Here is a 17,285-nt window from a genome sequence, read left to right as displayed (position 1 = left end):
ACCAGCAGGCAAATTTTCGGCTTCGGTGCTAGAGGCTAAAGCCTGTCCCCTACAGACCTCCTCTCATCCCTGCCAGTTAGGAGAAGAAAAAGGTGATAATTAGAGAAAAGGTTAACACCCTTGGAGACTCAACAACGGTGGAGTTGGGAAAGAACAGCTCTCCCACCTCATAACAGCAGTAAACTGACTGACTTAGCTGGGTTCAGGAAATAAAAATAGGAGCAGAAAGGGAGATAGTTCCTGCCCTTCTAATGAATGAAGAGTTGGTTGTTTCATTGTCTCCATTTTGGAGTTTTCTTGGCAAAGATACTGTAGTGGTTTGCCATTTCCTTCTCCAACTCATTTTGCAGATGAGGAAACTGAGACAAGCAGGATTAAGTGACTTGCCCAAGGTCACACAGCTAGTAAATCTCTGAGGTCACATTTAAACTGAGGGCTTCCTGACTCCAGGCCTGGCACTCTCTGGTTCCCCCTCGCTGCCCTCCCTAAAAAAGCTAGAAAAGGTTAAAATGAAGGTGCCTGGAGGCTGGGATGGGGAGGCAGTAAAGAGAAAATCCTAGAGGAGAATCTGGAGTGCAGGCTGGAGAGAAATTTAGACCTGGGAGGGTGGTGGTGGTGACGTCTATCCTTAAAACAGAGATTCTAGGAGAAGGAATCCAATCAGAGGGAGAGGCCACAGCCCAAGTGCGAAGTCCATGGGTGCAGTGAGTTTTTGGGCTGGTTAAGGTTTTTTTCCCCCCAGTTGTATCCAACTCTCCGTGACCCCATTTGGGGTTTTCTTGGCAAAGTTATTAGAGTGGTTTGCCATTTGTTTCTCCAGCTCATTTTACAGATGAGGAAACTGAGGCAAACAGGGCCAGGGTCATACAGCTAGTAAGTATCTGAGACCAGATTTGAATAAAGATAAGTCTTCCTGATTTCTAGTAGCAGAGCTCTATCCACTTTGCCACCTAGCTGCCCATGAAGTGATCTTCCTTATACCTAATGGCCAGATCTGATTACATTACTCCTCCGCTCAAAAATATTAAATGACATTTTTTAAACTCCCAATGAGGAAATAATACTCTGCAACTTAGTCTCAGAGTGGTTAGGGCTCTGAGAGGGTACATTTTGCCAAAGATCACAGGTGTCAGAGATGGAGCTTGAACCCAGGTCTTCCTTATTAAGATTATATACCAAGCTGACTCCTTTCCAGTCTCAAATATAATCCAACAGTTTATATCCTTACACTACTCTCTCAGTAATCCAGACCACAAACTACTTTTCTGGCCTTATTTCCAATTCTTCTCTTCAAGCATCCTTCATCTCTAACCAAATGATTACTTATTGTTACACGACACCTTTCTGTTGTTGCACGTTCTACTAAATCAATGCTTGTTAAAAATCCTACCCATTAATCCCAATTTAAAAGCCACCTCCCCAGAAAGCCTTCTATGATCTCTTCTAGATACAAATCAGGAAACCTTCCCCAACCCCTCTTAATTCCAGTGTTAATGATTTCCTATTTATCGGGTAATATAACTTGCTCTGGGCAGTTAGGTGGCACAGTGGATAGAGTGCCAGGCTTGGAGTCAGGAAGACCCGAGTTCAAATTTGACCTCACATACTAGCTGTGTGACCCTGGGCAAATCACTTAACCCTGTTTTGCCTCAGCTTCCTCATCAGTAAAATAAGCTGGAAGGAAATGGTAAATCACTCCATATCTTTGCTAGCAAAACCTCAAATAGGGTGTCAGGAAGAGTCAGAAATCACTGAACAACAATAACTTGCTTTGTATATATTTCTGTCCCCCATTAGATTGCAAAATTTTTGAGGTCAGGGACTGTTTCTTTCCTCTTTTTGTATCCCCTATGCTTTGTATAGTACCCGTAGTAGGTGATGAGGCCTAGAGGTTGGGGGTGCTGGAATCCCAAAATCACAACAAGCTGGTCCTGCCCAAAAGAATTTGACCAAAGCCTTCTTTCAGCCAAAGACAAGGTTTATTAAAGATCCGCCATATAAGCCAGACTCTTGAGAATCTGAGATTCTGTGAGGTATTAGCTAGATTCTAAGAATCAGGGCAGTAGCTAGATTTTAGGAATCCTAACCTCTTAATGGAGACAAGATGGACCTTATATACAGAAACACTTCGGGAGGGATCTAGGAGTGACCAAGTAGTTTGGGGTGACTGGAGGAGGGGGTCTAAGGAGGATCTCGATGGGAGTAGCCAGTAAGCTGGAGTGAACAGAACTCCTGGGACCCGGACAATGAAGCCTAGCTAGGATTAAGTGTGGGAAATGGCCAGGGGCCACAGGGAGGGCTAGGCTAGGTTAAGGGTAACAGAATTGAGAGATTGGGTGTAGCCACAATGAAAGGCTGGTTGATGGGATTATAGCCTCCGGTGAACTCCAGAGATTTGGCCAAGTGGGAAAGTCCAGGGTTTTTCCTTCCTGGGGGTCCAGATCTCAACCCCATTAGTAGGCACTGATAAATGTTGATAGGTTAATTGTTCCCTCTCTGAATTCCAGGCACTTTATGCTTTCCTTATGTAGTTATGTTCTATCTTGAAATATACTTGTGAATATGTCTTTATTTCTTTTCTTGCACAGTAAATTTCTCCAAGGTAAACTAAACAAGCATTTATGAAGTGCCAGGCACTAGACTGGGATGAAAGCATTCTTGCCCATAGGAAGTTTACATTCTATAGTAGGAGACAAGACTGGTTTACTTTCCTAGTGTTTTGAGCTAGCTAGGGCTAGATGAATGTCTCCTGCAGAACAGAAGTAGGCCGGGGGAAGGGGGAGGTGGGGTTGCCTCCGGACTGCTCCCAGGGCGGGGGAGGCGCAGACAAGGGGAGAGGGGGGGGGGTGGCGCGGGGGTACCTTCCCGCGGTGGAAGTCGGAACCTTGTTTCCGGCTCTGCGTGCCTGGGGGAGCGCGTTGAGCGTAGCACCGGGACGTCGGCTGCAGGCTGAGGCCGGGCGGGCGGAGCTGGAGCGGCGGCCGTGGCTGCAGAGCGGGCGGAGGAGCGAGGCCGGGGCGAGGGCTGGAGCTGGAGCCGGAGCTGCGGCTGCGGGACACTCGGGGCTTCGGGCGGCGGGGGCCGGGCGCCGGGGCCCGGCGACGGCGGCAGCGGCCATGGCCGAGAGCATCGTGAGTCACTTCCCCGCGGGCCGGCCGGTGCGGGCGGGGAGGGCGAGCCGAGCGGGGCGCCTTGGGATGAGGCAGCAGATTTCACCGCCGAGGCCTGCGGGGCGTGACCCAAGTCTCCCTCGCCCCCTGGCTCTCGGGCCTTCTGGCTTCCCCCTTCCCTGGCCCTGCCATCTGGGCCCTTTCTCTTCCTCGGTCTTCTCCGGGACGCAGCCTCCAAGAGACCTCCGGGGTCCGGGGGAGAGTCTGCCTGCCCTGGGGAACACCCCGACCTTGGAGGCCAGGAGAGGAAAAGTCCCAAATAAAGAGAGCCCCCCTCTCTCCTCTCCCAGAGCAGCGGCCACAACGCGACCCGGTCTCTTCCATCACCTCCCCTTTTCTCCTTTCTGCCCCCCACCTTCTCTTCCTCCTTACGAATTCCAAGGAGCAGAGTAGCTACAAATAAGGACACCAGAAAAAAAACTCCTCCTCCAGAGGAGGTTCAGAACAAAAGTACAGTAAATGTGACTTTCTGCTTTTTGATTTCCAAGAAAAGCTTGTCAAATGCTTGCCTAAAAGGAAGTTCATTTTTCTTTTCCTGACTTGTGCTTGGAAAATGAGACTTTATCGCCCCTTAAAACCTTACAGCAAAATTAAATCTTAATCAGAAAGCACAGAAAGTGGTTATTTTTTAGGCTGTGGTAAGTTTTAAGTGCTTTACCACAAGAAGCAAGTGACTCAGGAAAATTATCAGGGATGATTGGGGCAGTAGCATTTTGGTGGTAAATAATGCGAAGGGAAGTAGCTGTGGAGTGAAATGAGTGGTGTTTGGGTTTGGGGATGGTGCTTCTTGCACCTGCTGTTTTGGCAGCGCTTCGTGAAACCGGCTCTTGCTGGATATCTGTGTTGAGCCAAACTTCTTCGTTCTAGACTTTTCACCAACCTCACCTGCCTCTTTTTAGCTTTTTGTTTTATGGCACCAGATTCACTGGCGATTCTATCTTTGAGGAGGAAGAGAAGGAATAATATAAGAAAAATTAGGAAAACAAAGGCTTGATGCTTCTAAATAAATATAAGGTTGCAGAAATAAAAAAATAAGGTTACAGAAATCAAGTGACTTGGGACTAGAAATAGGTTACGAACTGTTGGTAGTTTAAAAAGTTGCATTAGTACCTTCCCTTTACAGGGAAACGAAACCATTCCATTTAGGGTAAGAATGGTCAGATCTTGTTACAGAAAAGTTCTTAAGTGAAAAAACCCACTTTTGTAAGGCTTTACCATCATTAATAAAGCTAGGTGTCTTGTGCAAATGTTTTGACTGTACCACTAAACGCATATACACATACTACACTTTTGAAATCTGTCTATTTTTTAGGGGAAAAATGAGTTTAGATAGTTTCTTCTAAAGAATATTGAATGTATTGTTGAGATAATCAAATCAGTCAAAAGTAAAGCCGAGGGTCTAACTGTAACCTATAGTCTAGGTCACTGGGGTGGGGAACCTGCTTGCAGCGCTGAGGCCACACATGGCCTTCTAGGTCCTTGGGGGTGCAGCCTTTTGACTAAGTCCAACTTTTACTAAACAAATCCTTTTATTAAGTGGATTTGTTCCGTGAAGTTTGGATTCAGTCAAAGGGCTGAACTTGAGGACCTAGAGCGCCTTGAGGCCACGGGTTCCACAACCCTGGACTCTAGGAACTTATTTAAAAATGTTTTGATAACTATTCTTCAGTATAGTTGTTTTCCTTTGTAAGTCTTTGTGTATGATTTTATGGATTTAAAAAAATTATTCTGAGAAGGGGTATATAGGCTTCACCAAACTTCCAAAGGGATCAGTGCCTCCCCTCCAAAAAAGGTTAAAGCCCCTAAAATTTTAATTCTAAACATTCTGTTTCTGTGAAGTACATACTAGCTATCATAGTAGTCCTTGTTTCATGTATGGAGAAATTTTGTAGTTATACTCAGGTCTGTGTCTCTTCTTGTGTCTTCTAGAACTAGTACAAATTAGTTTTATCTTTTATTACCAGAAACCTTGAAGTTGATTTGGGAGCATATACAGTTCTACACTGTTTAAAATGATCAAATCGGAATAATTTCTTTAGTTTGAGGAACTACTTCAGAAATCTGGGGTTCAGTCTCTTAGAGGAAAAATAAGTACCTTGTGTTTTTGAGCAGAATAGTTCAGGAATTAGTTTTAATATTCTTAATTATTGTGGGAGAACAGGCAGCTGAATATTTTTTCCTAGTTAATTTAGAACTAGAGGATTCAAATATTAATGGAAATGTTTTTATAAATATGTGTTTTACATTGAAATATTGAAGTACTTTTTAATGTGGAGACATTTACAGAAATCTGAATCCACATGTGAGATGAACAATCCAAAAATTAAAAGGGCTAGTCTGAGTTAAAAAGTTTAGGGTAAAACATAAATTTATGTTTTCTAAACTTTTAATGAATGGGATGTCCATAGTGTTCATCCAAAGAAATAAACTGCCTTAAACTTGGAAATTGACAACAGAGTTTTTTAGACAAAAGTTAGTGATTTATTAGACAAAAAAGACAAGCCCATTGTTACAGTATAATGAGTACTGCATTTGGAGTCAGAGGATCTGAGTTTGAATTCTGAGTCTTTTGCTTATTATCTGTGACCTTGGGAAAATCATTTCACATTTCTAAGTCTGTTTCCTTATCTGCAGAGCGAGGGGGTTGGACTAAACCTTTAAGATTCCTTTCAGCTCCAAATCCTGTGATTCTTTGTTTTAGGAGGACATGAATTAGTCTTGATGAATTCTATCCCAGAATGTGTCAAGTTCAAGGAGTAATGTGCCAGTGGGGCATTTTGCCATGTAATAGTGGAAATAATTTTATACAGATCGTACATTTCTCATATGAGTTAGCACTTTTATCCAATAAACAGTACAGTACATGTTGAGAAAAATAACTATAGCAGAAGTGCTTTCTGGCAGTCTGTTGTTGCATGGACAGTTTCTGTTCATATGGTTGGAGCAGCATTTATTTTTCCACAATATTGTCCTTCTGTTTCAACAGCACTCTTTGAATGAAGCAATAACTTTGATTCAAACATAAAATTTAAGTCCTCCTGGAAAATGGTGACCTCTCTGCCCAGTGGACAAACATATCTACTTCCCAGCTTACCATGTACCTAATCTTTTAGGCTTGCTATAAAAAGTATAGAGGCAGTGCGGTATAGTGGATAGAGCCTGGAAGACCTAGGACTCAATTAGTGGTTATGTGACCCTGGGCAAGTCACTTAATCTCTTATCAACTCAGCCAGCTCTTTAAAACTAAATTGCAGAGAAGTCACCTGTCTGCATTAGCAGAGGAAGTTTCCTCATTGGAAGTTCCCTACACTAGTGAAATAAAAGTCCCAGTTCCTATCCTCTCTTCCTATAAAAATGCATTAAGTTTTCTCTATTATGGCATAAGACTATGTTTCTTAATTCTTTTTCACTTCTTACCAAGGATAAGTGGTGGTTTGATTTCTTGTACTACAGGTCAGTCAGTGCTTTTGTAAAAGGATTCCAGAATTGAGTGAATTCTTTTTCAGAAGGACTTTGAATCTTCTTTCAGTGATAATTCATGTTTTCTTTCATGAATAAATCTCAAAGGCTCAGGATAAAAATAATCTCACTGTCCCAGATCTAGTCTTTTATAATTCCTAAAATGCAAGCTGTGTTATTCAGCACAAAACATAAAACCATTGCTCTTTTCAGAATAATCTCAAACTTGCAAGTCAGGCCATGCTTTTAAACAACACGACATTACCTGATGATGATTGCAAATCTTCCTTTTCACCATTTCATTTTCTAGAAAGAATTGATTTGGTATTGAGAAGGAAAAAGAGTGTGGTCCATGGCTTCTGAAGTTTGTGACAGTCTTTGTTTTAGTGCTGAAAAGCTACTGTCATTTTTGTCTGAACCAGGTAATGGGACAGGACTTTATGTTGCTTCTCAGTAACTCTTTTTTGTTTCATTTTTAACAGATAATCCGTGTCCAATCACCAGAGGGGGTGAAGCGGATCACTGCAACAAAGAGAGAAACAGCTGCAACATTTTTGAAAAAGGTACTTGTGACTTTGGTGTTTACCTTTCAGCAGTTTACCCTTCTCTGCCTGCTGTTCCCCCCCCCAACCCCCACCAGTGTCTTCTCTCACTTCTCCCCTACCCCTGTGGTCATAATTGGGTCGGCATTCTGTAAAATCCTGGTGTTGGGTTTGTAGCAAAACTGGTTGGCACTTGGGGTCTTGGAAGATGACTTGCTGGTGAAGCTATTAAAACATTTTTTGAAAAGTAAACGATATTTAATTTAAACCATATTTCCATTTGTTGTTGATGCTCTTTGTTACCTACCCATGAATTAGAAACAATTTGAATATATAAACAATATGAATAAAAGAAGAAAGGCCATAAAATAGTAACTGCAAGGCTCAAAGGGATCTTGCTGAAATTTTAAATTTACTCTTTTTGCTTTTTTAATCTGAATGATAGATGTTTGCTAGCATTTTTTTAGAAGTGTGAGATGATCCTGGTGCTCTATATGAGATCTCTTCATGGACTATATCAGAGAGATAAAAGATTTAACTGAGCTAAAGTAAAGTGACTTACTAAAAAGGTTGTAGGGGAGAGTATGAACTGGAAATAAGAAGAGTAAATCAAATTAATTATTCTTTACTTTGAATTTTTGAGGTTATGAGATTGCCACAAGCATTCTAAGATTTGACTTTTATTTGCTAGAGGCTTTGATGTTCAGTTTCAGAAATAGAATTATCAAACACTGTGAAACAAGAAACATCAACATTTGCTTTTTTCCTGAGGGGAAACTAGAAGACAGACCTTGGAGTTCTGCTGTTGATTTGCTAGCAGAAGAGGTTGATTTATAGTCCCAGTACTTCCCTCCTAGCAGTTTATGTTGCATCTTGCCTTTCTTAGGGAGAGTGCATACATAACAGCCCCAGCTGTTGATAGTCTGGAGGGATTATATTGATGGGATGTGATTTGTGAGCATTGTTGTTTCTATTCTCTTCAGCAGACCATCATAGAACACCTATTGGCCAGGTGAAATTTCCCAGAATTATTCATAAAAATAAAGACAGAACTGGTCTGAAACGTGCTTTTAAAGTGCATCCCACCCTGTCCCTTCAAAAAAATTGCCTTAAGAAAAGTAAGGGTAGTAAGTATTATTAACTCTTCCTATTCTATCTGTGTCACCATTTTATAAATAATCTCATTGATTAATATAAATGTCTTGTCATCTAGTCCTTAATAGCATCACACTTGATAACATTTGATAGCTAGTTTAATATTTTACTTTGTTTCACCTTGGGAATTTAGTATTTCCAACTCTGGTTTTTAAAAGTTTGTTGCATATATTTTGTAGAATTGTAGAGATTTTAGAGATTTTAGAGCTTTATTCAGATCTTCCACACAGCTCATTAATCCCTTCTACAAGATTTTGGATATTGTTTACCTTTGACTTTGTTGAAAGTTGTTTCAAGTTTCATCATTTACTTTGACTTGGTTTTTTTGTTTTTGTTTTTTAATTTAATGTATCCAGCTACACTTAAAAATATATTTTTAAAATCTTGGAAAAAACAAATTCATCAGAGACTTGCTTTTTAAAATACAAAACAAGAGAGAAGGAGCACTAAGGTGTTTCCCTAACTTCATTGTCCCTTTGTTCCAATGTGTCTTGCAAATGGCTGCCAAAGTAATCTTTTTAATGTGCAGCTTTGATCATGTACCTCCACCACTCAAAAACCTTCCATGGTTCTCTGTTGTCTATTGAATAAGCTACACCTCTGTGAGCTTCACAGCCAGGGCCCACCACAGTTTGACATCCACTTTCCTTTCTAGCTTAATCTGACAGTACTCCTCATTATATCTTTCATTATCCAGCTAAATTGGACTACTCATCATTCCACTGAATTTGTCTCACTTCTTTATTTCTTTGTGCTTTGCTCTGACCATAGACTTTATTCCCCATCCCCTGTCTTCCTGCTGAAATAATCCTCATCCTTTGAGACCCAGCTCAGGTATTACCTCCATTAGGAAAACTTCCATGATCTTTCACCCAACAGTGCTTTCTAGTTAAAAATATTTTCCTTGTAACTCTCATAGCAGTTCAGAAAGCACCTGGTAAGACATAAAACACTATATTAAATCAGGTATCGTTATTGTTATTGTTGTTGTTTCTCTAGTAAAGTCCTATTCTAATACATTGTCATGGTGTGAAGGTGACCCTGGATTCTTGAAGACTCTGCCAGCAAATCGCAAACTTTGGCAGGTCTTACCAAGCTGAATGGATTCAAATAGGGGCTTGGCAGTGGATTGTAGGGCTGGTTTCCAAGGTCCAGTCTAGCATAATTTAAAGAAACTCATCACCGGGAGTTTGATTTTGGGAGGAAGGGGTGGGGGAGAGCATGAAAGGATGGGGGAGGGGCATGGCAGATTATTAGGAAGACTTGTCTATTAACAAACAGAAGATTGAAATCTTTTTTGTAGTGGAAATGCCTACACTAATTAAATATGTATACTTGAAATATTGAAGTATGATCATTGCTATTTGTACCATTTCTATGCATTTATATTCTGATTTGTATTACAGTTACTTATCTTCTGTGTTAAATTATAAGTTATTGGAAGATAGAAACTTTTATTCATCTACCTTGTACATAGTCGATGCTTAATTAATATTGAATCAAATTGTGATTATATCTTTTGCTTTATATTTTCATTAAATTTATTTTAACCATATTTTCTGTTGACAATCTGTATGTTTGTTTAAGGGATTGGCTCCTTTTGAACTTAATTTCCTTACTCTAATTGACTCTTTGAGCAGTTGGCTCCTTTTGAACTTAATTTCCTTACTCTAATTGACTCTTTGAGCAGCATATATGTAGGAGGTGCCACCTGTCTTTCAGAGGGAATTCATTTTCTTGGAAACTACTCAAAAGTTAGCAATATAGTAATGAAGGATCCCATCAAATGCAGTATTTTCTGAACCTAAGAACTTAGAAAATCTGGGTGTGTTCTCACGCTCGCATGTGTGTTTGTGTGTGTGTGTGTGTGTATGTTTATTTATACCTTTGTTGTTTTGGGTTTTGTTTTAGGTTGCAAAGGAGTTTGGCTTCCGGAATAATGGTTTCTCAGTTTACATCAATAGAAACAAGACAGGAGAGATAACAGCATCACCAAACAAATCCCTCAACCTGTTAAAAATTAAGTAAGTACTCAGTGGGGAGAGTTTCATGTGGCAAGTGTTGTCTGCTTGAGGTAAATTCATTTGTAACTTATCTCCTCAGGGCAGTCTAGATACTTTCCTATTTACAGACCAATATATGGGCTGTCATATTTCTTACAAGGTGTTAAGCAGTCAAACTGAGTCTGCAGTTACTGTTGAGCTAGATTTGATTGACTTGCAGTATTCTGAGAGGTATGTCATTGAGGGAAAAGATTTGTAGCCTAAGTTTACTGAGAATGGATAAGCTGCACACTCAGCTTCTTAGGAACAAAAGACCTGGAATGTAGTTCTTTGGGAAGAAATCAAGTCAATTAACTTTATACCTGAAGATCTCCGTTGTGCATGAGCGCCAACGGTGGTTTCCCCACAAGCAGCTGTGTTTTTTTTTTTTTTTGAGGTAGCAGAATCCTCTTGAAGACATTGCTTCCCTCTGTAGCCAGACACCAGAGCCAGTGGGGACTCCCAATCTATAGTATTCTGATTTCACTATTGTTCCACACTGAAGCAGGTTTTCTGGATGTACTGTGATCACATTTGTAGCCTGCAGAACCCTTAAGTTAGTACAATCCCAAGGCACTATGGGTTCCAGGGATCTCTTTCTTGGAGGACTATATGGCATGAATTCTGTGGCTCTCCGGTGTATGTTTGGTGTGTTGCTATGTGGCCAATGTTGTATGGGTCTAATCTGTCAAGAAGTAGATGTTCTGTAATGGGCATTAAGATCTTTATAAAGCTTTTTGAACATTATACTTAGAAGAAGCACATGATAGTTTAGTGCAAATTATAGGCATCTTTAGTGTTATTCTAACACGTAATAGGTGCTTAATAAATGTTTTTGATTGATCTCACATGTAACATTACTCTGACCAGTGTCATTTCTCATATTAATTTGTTATCAGCAAACCTCATTATAATATTGCAGGACCCTGCTGTTTGGCCAATTGTTAGAGTTGCAAATTGTGTAGTCAGCAGTAATCCTAGATAATAGTTGAATTGCAATGAAACTAATTCTCCTGAGCATCAGTTTCCATACTGGGGGCCATATTGCTTATTTACATATGCCTTCCTCTGCTGGAACTACTGCTCCCTCATAATATTTGCCGATGTGTTTTCCAGGAACCAATTAATGTTATGTCAGTTATTTATCATCAGCATTTATTAAGCATTTTCTATGTGCCAGACATACAAAGAAAAGTGGAAACACTTACTGCCCTCAAGGAACTCATATTCTAGTGAGAGGGACAACATGCAAACAACTATGTACATACAAGATATATACAGAATAGAGAAAAGGTAATCTTGGGGGAAGGCACTGGCAGTGTGGGGGACCAGGAAAGGCTTTCTGAGGAGGGTGGGATTTGAGCTTAGTCTTAAAGGAAGCCAGGACAGTTAAAAGGCAGAGGTGAGAGAACTTTTGGCTTGCTAGATATCTAGTGCAGAGACACTGCTGGAGAAGGAGGCTTGTGTGTGAGGAACAGGAAATGACCAATGTCGATGGAGTGTGGAGGTCATGGAAAAGGTAGAAAGAGGTCAGGTTGTGAAGGGCTTTATATATCAGGCAGATTTCATATAGAGGTCATAGGGGACCAGTATATGCATTTCTGTCATTGGAAATGTTTGTGCTCCTCAATTTGTAAAGACATATATTACATCTTAAGAACTATCTTTCAGGTGTTAGGTCATCTTTTATCCTGTTCTGGCTTTTTGGTATTGGAGAGAGTGGGAAAGATGGAACTCTATGTAGGGCAAAGGAGATGAAAAGAACTAATAATACTTTAATAAAAATATTAACAATAATAGTAAACTGACTTAAAAGTTTGCAAAGTGTTTTATCTATATTATATCATTTGTGCCTTACAACAGCTGTATAAAGCAGGTCACAGTTTGTAGAAGAGTTAGCATAAGCTTAGCAATCATAAGTGACTTGCATGGGCTCACACAGGTAAACAGCAGAAATAGAATACAAACCAGAGTCCTTTGAACTCAAATCCATGCAGTTTTTGGTTCTAAACATGTATAAGTCAAGTATAATTAGTAAGTAGATGACACAGTAGAAGTGGATTGTCTTAACTTCTTAATTTCATACCCCATCTCTATATACCTGAAGTGCTTTGAGGCCCAGGAGCCTCTAGGATGATTAAAATAAAGTGCTTTAGCAAAGATAATTTTTATATAGTACCAGATTATAGTACTTTGAATTTAGAGTGTTAATTGGGTTTTCTTTTGAGTCACCAGTATAAATCTGTGCTAGAGAACATATTTTACATTTAAAATGATGGAAAATTTGCTAACATTTTGTTTTTTGGAGTGTAGGACAATTAGAGGTGACAAAGCAATAATTTTTTCTTATGCTAAAGAACATATAAAACGAGAGGATGCTGGCATAATGAAAACTGAGACTTCATTATAATAGTTGACACAATCATTTGCTTATGTTAGGGGACCCTATGTATTTAGTTTGATTTTGTAATTGGGCTCACTGAATTACTATTGATAAAAGCATATATTTGATGTTTCTTATTTGAATAGACATGGCGATTTGTTGTTCCTGTTTCCCTCGAGCCTTGCTGGACCCTCATCTGACATGGAAACTTCCTCCTCCCAAGCATTACGTGCTTGGGGAGCTCCCAATGTGGTAGAAGATGAGATTGATCAATACCTTAGCAAACAGGATGGAAAGATTTACAGGAACCGAGACCCACAACTGTGAGTGTGATCATATAGTTCATTTCTTTCTTCTTTATTTAAGCAATCTTAATAAAGACAAATGATAGGGATATATAGGGGGCCAGTGTGGGCTGATAACCAATAAAGCTAGGCACTGGAGAGTAAGTCTGAGTCTAATCAGTATCTAATAAAAAACTCAAGTATTGAATTTGAGTAGTAACATCTAAATCATTTCTCAGATAAACTTACATCAAATAATTTGGTTAGTTTTCTCTCAGAGACTCAAAATTTCTCTTAACATGCACTTTCAGAAGAAATTTGTAAAGTCCTGGGAAAAAGTTTGAAAAATGACCAAGGGAAAAAAGAAACTTTAAGTCATTCCCTAAGAGTGATTATACTTGAGATCTACACTCTAAAAACTTCATCATTTAGGCAGCAAAATGAGGCTTGAACAGTTTGAAATGGGTAGAATTGAATTATTTGCCGAAAAGTTATGACTGTAGTTTGGATTTGTAATAAACATTTTTAATAACATGTAAGTAGGATGGTCCTTCTACTTTGAGTTTTTCATTGCTCAAGAAGTCACTTATTCTCTAAATGTTTATATAAATCACATGCTTATGTAAAATGTATGTGCACTCATACACATATTGAGGTGTGGTTTTTTTTTTAAGAGACCAAGCAGAAATCTCTTGGTTTATGCTCAGAGATTTCAACATATCTCTGAGAGAAATTGTTTGTCTCTGTTGTACTGGCTCTTTTTTAACTATATAATTTTGTCAGTATGATGTAGTGCTGACATTGAAGAATTGAGATTCCAAATGCTGCATCAGCAACTTTTATTTCTTAGATTAAAGAACCACAAGTGGCACTCAGTTATAGTTGGCTTTTATCCATGTCTCAGCTGTAACCATTAGCAGCACTCCTTCTACATTTGGGTTTCCTTCTAGGAACCCATTACTAGCCTTCCTTTTATTACCTGTAGCTTCATTGGAAATCTTTTCAAATTGGAATGTGCATGTGTTTTTTAAACTTTGACATATTATCAATAGGAAGTTATGTAGTAGAAGACATAGAGTAGAGGTGATGGGACAGAATGCATGGGTATGGAACACTTGCATATGTGTCACATTTTTCCGTTGTAATGATCAGTTTTGCTGAATTTTTTTTTCTCCTTTTAATTTCTTTTTAAAAAATTTTTTTGTTATAAGGAATGACTTTCCTGGAGTAGAGAGGGAGATAGGAGAAATTTAGGTGAAAAAATGCAAAAGATATTAGTAAAAATCTTTTATAAAGAAATTATGAAAGCAGAAAAAAAGATGTTCTTAAACATCTTTAAAGCTTTCTACATAATCATGTTTTAAGTGATGGATGTATTTTTTTAATGGGGAAAATGGTAGGCAGCAGCAGAAAAACAAACTAATCTATGTTCATTATTTTTTGGCCTATGGTCTTCCTAGTTGCCGACATGGTCCTTTGGGAAAGTGTGTGCACTGTGTACCTCTCGAGGTAAGAATTTTTATGAGAGAGAGAGAGAGAGAGAGAGAGAGAGAGAGAGAGAGAGAGAGAGAGAGAGAGTGTGTATGTGTGTGTGTGTGTGTGTGTGTGCGCACATACGTGTTGTGCATGTTTTAGTGTTGGTTGATAGTCTCTTTCATAGAACTATCTAAATACTTTCCCTAAATCTCTCCTTGATCAGTAGTAGCAGTTTGAAGAACTTAACGTATTTATTGCCATGGGCCTCATATTCCCACCAGTGTGAGCTGCAGAAACAGGATGAGTCCTTATTTATGGTAGTGACCTTCTCTGCAGATTATGTATGGTTAAAGCATTTGTTTTACTGTGATAAAGAGACACCATTTACAATGGACTCCCCAGCCAATCCTTTTAAAAAACTGACACAAAGCTCTGCTTGTCAGTTTTTATGCTTGTCATTGTATTGATTTACTTCTGCCTCTAATCTTAGGTCTCCTCTACCAATTTGCCCTGTTGAGATTAAGAGTTTCCATGATAATGCTGACTGGTAACTAGGAGCCCTGAATTTATAGCAAGACCACCTTGATTTTCTGGATAGGCTTAGCTGACTTCTTGTGGCACTTTTTTTGTTAAGTTCTTCCTTGAATTGGGGACTTTTTTTGGTGGAGCAGATATAAACATAAGGAGGAAATCTGTGGGATTTTGAACAGAATTGTAAATTAAAACGATGCATCCACTTTTTTTTTCTGTCACTAGTGCCTGGCTTATAGAGGGAGCATGTGCTGCTAGATTATTTTTCTGTAAGCAGTTGAATCCAGTTTGCTTGTTTTTCAGTAACCAGCATGTTTTTAGACAGGTGCATAACCAGACTTTTTTTGACATTTGCATTTTGGCAGCCATTTGATGAAGATTACTTGAACCATCTTGAACCTCCTGTGAAGCATATGTCCTTCCATGCCTACATTCGAAAACTGACCGGAGGGGCTGATAAGTAAGCAATTAGACTACAATGATTTCATCTTAACAGAAAGGAATGCCTTTTTGCATTGCTAGCAGTCACCCCATGATTGCCACCAGGTATAGGAATGATAAAAACAGGGTTGATTTAGTTTGTCATATGGGAAGAAACCCCTAAAATAGTTAATTTTGTTCAAATTAGGGGGAAAAAAGTTAAGTTAGGGGATTGCCAATTAGCTAACCAATGGTAGGTGGCTCTGAAGTTCAGTGGAGGTGTCTGTGAGGGGCTGTATGGCATGATATAGACAGTATAGTACTGGAGAGTCAGGAAGACTTGGATTTGAACCCTACCTCCAATGTGTAGTAGCTCTTTGACCCCCAGACAAATGATATAACCTCTCTGGGCTTCAGGGACATGGGGGTATATTGATGATCTCTATAGTCCTTTCTGGGTCAATATCATTCTGTGCTTCTGGTCCAAAAGTTAGAAACCCCAAATAACAACCGTTGAGGAATCGTAGTGGACAATTTTAATGATCTTATCAGGCTCTTGGGTGTAATACTTAAAGGGGGTAGATGAATAAGCTAGAGTTTTGTGCAGTCTAAGACCACTCTACTATGGAAACATAGCAGGATGGTTTTGGCTCGTGAATTTCTCAGCCTTTACTAACTGTTCTGGTTGTAGCTCTACTTTTCCAGTTTCGTTATTATTCTTACAGAGGAAGTTTGGTTGTGAGCATGATGGAACTTTGGCAGTTGGAATTGAAAACAGTTTTCCTCACTAATTAAACGTCAACATGGGAAAAAAAAATGTAGCCCTAGCCAGAATTGAGTTTGGCGGTGGCAGAAAAAGAATCCAGTTTAAAACATTTTGATCCAACCCATTTTGGACATTGCCTGTGGGGTTTTCTTCTGTGTGCTAGAGATACACCATATCAAACAAGTGAATTTCACCTTAGTCTTTTAACATTCTTGTTAATGTAGTAAGACTAGGCAGTGATTGAACTCAGATCTGCAACATTTAGTGAAGAAAGCATTGTCCATTTGATGGCGGCTTTTGCTCTGACAAGCCATTGATATCTTAGAACACTTTTCTTTGAGTCTGTTTTGGAGGTAAAATAGAATCTCACTCTTATTCTTGCATGCCAGCATGTAAAACTGTAAATTGCCAAAATAAAAGCAGGGAGGTTTACTTAGTGGGACTTTAACTTTGTAAGGCTTTTATTAATTAGAGGGAGGGGCAGTGACAGATGGACCATGAACATTTTTTATTAATTTTTTTTTTAGTCTATAGTGGTGTTATGAAAAATCTGTTGTAGTAGGGGAGGCATTTATTGTGACGTCTGGAAAAATGGACTTCATGTCTGCAAGTGTACATTTATGTCTCATTTGCTGATATGCTGGCCTATTATTGATTATGAAAATAGATTAACCATACCATTACGTTCACTTGTGTATTTTTAATACTTTGCGTTCAGGAAGACTGGCACCCTGTGATGAAGTTACTTGTCCAGATTCAACAAAAGCTAGTCAGTGATAGAATCAGATGTATAACTCTTGCTTTCTGGGTCGTTGCTCTTAACTTTGGTTTTGGCAAATAGAACGATTTTGTGTTTAACTGAACTAAGGTATGATTTTCTCACCAATACCTGTGCATTTTTCCTGAATTATTTAAATGACTGAGATAGGTAGTTTAGAATTACTAGGATAAAAAGTTGATAGCTAATGAAACTAATTAAAGCAGCTTTGGAAAATTTTTAGAGGATAGTATAATATAGCCAAAGAAGTAGATGTTAAACAGTGTTCTTGAAAATAGT

At 39.2% G+C, this 17,285-nt stretch overlaps 1 protein-coding gene across 2 annotated transcripts in view; it reads left to right on the top strand.

Moving 5' to 3' along the window:
• The first annotated feature begins 2,935 nt into the window (after positions 1 to 2,935).
• NPLOC4 (NPL4 homolog, ubiquitin recognition factor) overlaps positions 2,936 to 17,285 on the top strand; it is a 58,534-nt gene continuing 44,184 nt past the window's right edge. The window contains exons 1-6 of one of the 2 annotated variants that reach the window (XM_021000841.2): positions 2,936 to 3,131; positions 7,112 to 7,192; positions 10,238 to 10,350; positions 12,898 to 13,074; positions 14,496 to 14,544; positions 15,408 to 15,502. In XM_021000841.2, coding sequence (XP_020856500.2) covers positions 3,117 to 3,131; positions 7,112 to 7,192; positions 10,238 to 10,350; positions 12,898 to 13,074; positions 14,496 to 14,544; positions 15,408 to 15,502 — 530 coding nt within the window. In that variant the 5' untranslated portion in view covers positions 2,936 to 3,116. The remainder of the gene's footprint in view (positions 3,132 to 7,111; positions 7,193 to 10,237; positions 10,351 to 12,897; positions 13,075 to 14,495; positions 14,545 to 15,407; positions 15,503 to 17,285) is intronic. The other variant, XM_021000840.2, reaches the window with a different exon arrangement.

Source organism: Phascolarctos cinereus, unplaced genomic scaffold (genome assembly GCF_003287225.1).
Source record: "Phascolarctos cinereus isolate Bilbo 61053 unplaced genomic scaffold, phaCin_HiC Scaffold_5;HRSCAF=322, whole genome shotgun sequence".
NCBI classification, from domain to species: Eukaryota; Metazoa; Chordata; class Mammalia; order Diprotodontia; family Phascolarctidae; genus Phascolarctos; species Phascolarctos cinereus.
The sequence above is the reverse complement of the archived record's forward strand: the minus strand, read 5'-3'. Positions and strand labels throughout refer to the sequence as shown.